The sequence below is a fragment of the Corapipo altera genome, unplaced genomic scaffold, assembly GCF_003945725.1.
Source record: "Corapipo altera isolate COAL_440 unplaced genomic scaffold, ASM394572v1 96, whole genome shotgun sequence".
Taxonomy (NCBI): Eukaryota; Metazoa; Chordata; class Aves; order Passeriformes; family Pipridae; genus Corapipo; species Corapipo altera.
The window spans coordinates 830,420-833,413 of NW_020884962.1; the positions used below are offsets into that span (position 1 = coordinate 830,420).

Sequence of the window (2,994 nt, forward strand, 5' to 3'; positions counted from 1 at the left end):
AAAAATACTCATAAATATAAAAATACTCATAAATATAAAAATACTCACCGTTGACCCCTGTGAAATGATAAAATCATGGAAAGGTTTGGGTTGGAAAGACCTTAAAGCTCATCCAGTTTCACCCCCTGCCGTGGGCAGGGACACCTTCCACTAGCCCAGCTTGCTCCAAACCCCGTCCAGCCTGGCCTTGGACACTTCCAGGGATGGAAATGTGCTGGTTGGACCCAGTTCACCTGTCCCTGGTCAGACCCAGTGGTGGTGTGGCAGTGGTGGCAGGAGCACAGAGAAGCCCCCGTTAACTCCAGGGCCTCGCTGCGCGAAGGCGAAACGCTGCTCCTGAAGGCAGCCAAGTCAGTTTGAAATGAACAAGTCAGTTTGAAATGAACAAATTCGACTGGCCCTACGGAAAATTAACCCTTGGTGTCTTCCCCAGACCCTGGATTCCCTGGGGAGAGCCGTGGCTGACTCGGACCTGGCGGAGCTGCCGGAGCAGCTCGTGAGCTTCTCGGCGCAGTGCAGGGAGCAGTTGGCCTTCCGCTACCTGGCCGGGCAGAACGGGGCCTACCCCGTGGTGTTCTCTGCCTGCCAGCTGGCCTCAGGAGACAGGGATTTGATGCTCAAAGCCTTCTCCACCCTGTCTGCCCTGCTGGACGGGCAGCCCGACCTGCTGGACGCCGCGGGGCAGGAGCTGCTGCTGCAGAGCCTGCGGGAGCGGCGGGAGGACGCGGAGCTGACGCTGGCGGGGATCCGGTGCGTCAGGAGCGCCTGCCTGAAACACGAGCAGAACAGGCAGGACTTTGTGAAGGGGGGGATCCTGCCCCTGCTCACTGGAGCCATCACCCAGCACGGGGACAGCGCTGATGTTGTCAGGACGGCGGCCTCGGCCCTGCGGATCATGACCTTCGACGACGACATCCGCGTGCCCTTCGGCCACGCCCACGACCACGCCAAGATGATCGTGCTGGAGAACGACGGGCTGAGGGTCCTCATTGAAGCTGCAAAAGGTAAAATTAAACACCACCACCCCCTGCCCTGTGGCTCTTGGTGCTGATTTGGGCGCTGGAACGGGCTCTCCCCGGGGCGGTGTCACAGCACCGAGGCTGGCAGAGCTCAGGGAGCGTTTGGGTGATACCCTTTGGGCACGAGGGGTGGCTCTTGGGGATGGTCCTGTGCAGGTCCAGGTCTTCTTATCCTTGTGGGTCCCTTCCAGCTGCATATTCTGTGATTTCTTCTCCTATAGCCTTCGAGCTTTAAGCCTTTCTTCTCTTAAAACTTCAAATTCTGTCGTGACTTGAAGCTCCTCCCAGGCGATTTCGGAGATTTGCCACTGAACTGGTGTTTAATTCTATTGAGGAAATGGGCCCCAAGGGGAGAAAAATAAGTGCCCCCTCGGTGCTGCTGATAACCTCTGGAGCAGACACATTATCAGGGCTATTTGTCACTGTGTTTAGGGAGTGTTTTACAGCCCAGAGCAGGTTTGCAGGCACATTATCCCTGCTGAGGTGCTTCTTGCCTAGAAAAGATGTTCTACCTCTGTCTAGAAACAGAGTGAGCAGGTGTCATCTCTCCTATTTTAATATATAAAGGGAAATAACACTCTTACACTCTTTTCTGTTGGTTTTTTTTTAATGAAGCAAAGTAAACCATCTTAATTCCCTGCTCGTGGTTACTCCCTCCATCATCTCTCCTCTGCAGCGTTCACAGACAACTCCGGGGTTCTCAGTGAGCTCTGTGCCACCCTCTCTCGCCTCTCGGTCAGGAACGAGTTCTGCCAAGAGATTGTGGACCTTGGGGGCTTAAATTTTATGGTGACTCTGCTGGCTGACTGCATGGAGCACCCCGTGAGTGATGGGAAGTGTTTTGGGAGCGGGGGGGACACGGCGGGACGTGCTCTTCGTTCTGAAGGATGGGATTCATTTCAATGAATGAGCCTCAGACCGGGCAATATTTTAGCTGCAATTAGGGTTGAAACCCAACCTCTGATCCCCATTTACAGCCTTATATATAAACAGGGTTACATGGCTTTGCAGGTAAGGTTTGTGAGCCCCCTGCTCACAGTTGCTCCTCTGTCCTCCGTGCTCCACGAGCAGAACTCTGCTTGCTCCCACACAAGCTGAGTGTTTGGTTTTCCACCATTCTAGCTAGAATAGATTTATGAGGATTTGGATGTTCAGATCCCAGAGGTTGATGCTGGGTTCTTTAAGCTTCTTTAAAAACCTCTGCCAACCCAAATGTCCTTAATAACTCCGTGTAGCAAGACAGTGACTGCGAGCAGCCTTGTAGCTGGTGATTGCAACTGTTTGCATGGAGCTGTTGGAGGATGCTCTGGCTCTCTTTCAGAAGTCTTAAAGTTCCCTCTGCTGTGTTTTAAACTGGTTTTTTTCTGGGTGGCACAGGACGTGGTGAAGCAGGTGCTCAGTGCCATCCGGGCCGTGGCCGGCAACGACGACGTGAAGGACGCCATCGTCGACGCCGGGGGGACCGACCTCATTGTCCTGGCCATAAGCCATCACCTGGCCAACCCTCAGGTACCACCTGGATGGCTGGGGAATTCCCACTGGGATGGGAATGGCAGCTCCAGTTTGGGCTGCACGATGGAGCTTCAGTTTGGGGGCTGCAGCTGAGCGAGGGACAAACAGCTGTGGAGCGGCCGAGTGCACGGTGGGCAGGGTTTGTGTGAGTGGGAAGGTGTGTGCACTGTGTGTTGGGGGGTTTTCTTAGGCCTGAATTAGGTGGCTGGAGTGGGTATTTACACCTCTGGAGCATAAAACATGGTTGGAGTTAAGGTTGGGGTTAAGGTTGGGGTTAAGGTTGGGGTTAAGGTTGGAGTTAAGGTTGGAGTTAAGGTTGGAGTTAAGGTTGGAGTTTGGGTTGGAGTTTGGGTTGGAGTTTGGGTTGGAGTTTGGGTTGGAGTTAGGGTTGGAGTTGAGATAGGGTTGGAGTTTGGGTTAGGGTTGGAGTTGAGGTTGGGTTGGAGTTGAGGTTGGGTTGGAG

At 53.9% G+C, this 2,994-nt stretch overlaps 1 protein-coding gene across 4 annotated transcripts in view; it reads left to right on the plus strand.

Moving 5' to 3' along the window:
- The window catches only part of ARMC6 (armadillo repeat containing 6), a 7,881-nt gene that overhangs the window by 2,193 nt on the left and 2,694 nt on the right, over window positions 1-2,994 (plus strand). For all 4 annotated transcript variants that reach the window (XM_027664288.1, XM_027664291.1, XM_027664290.1 and 1 more), the window contains exons 4-6: window positions 434-1,004; window positions 1,696-1,841; window positions 2,397-2,528. In XM_027664288.1, coding sequence (XP_027520089.1) covers window positions 434-1,004; window positions 1,696-1,841; window positions 2,397-2,528 — 849 coding nt within the window. The remainder of the gene's footprint in view (window positions 1-433; window positions 1,005-1,695; window positions 1,842-2,396; window positions 2,529-2,994) is intronic.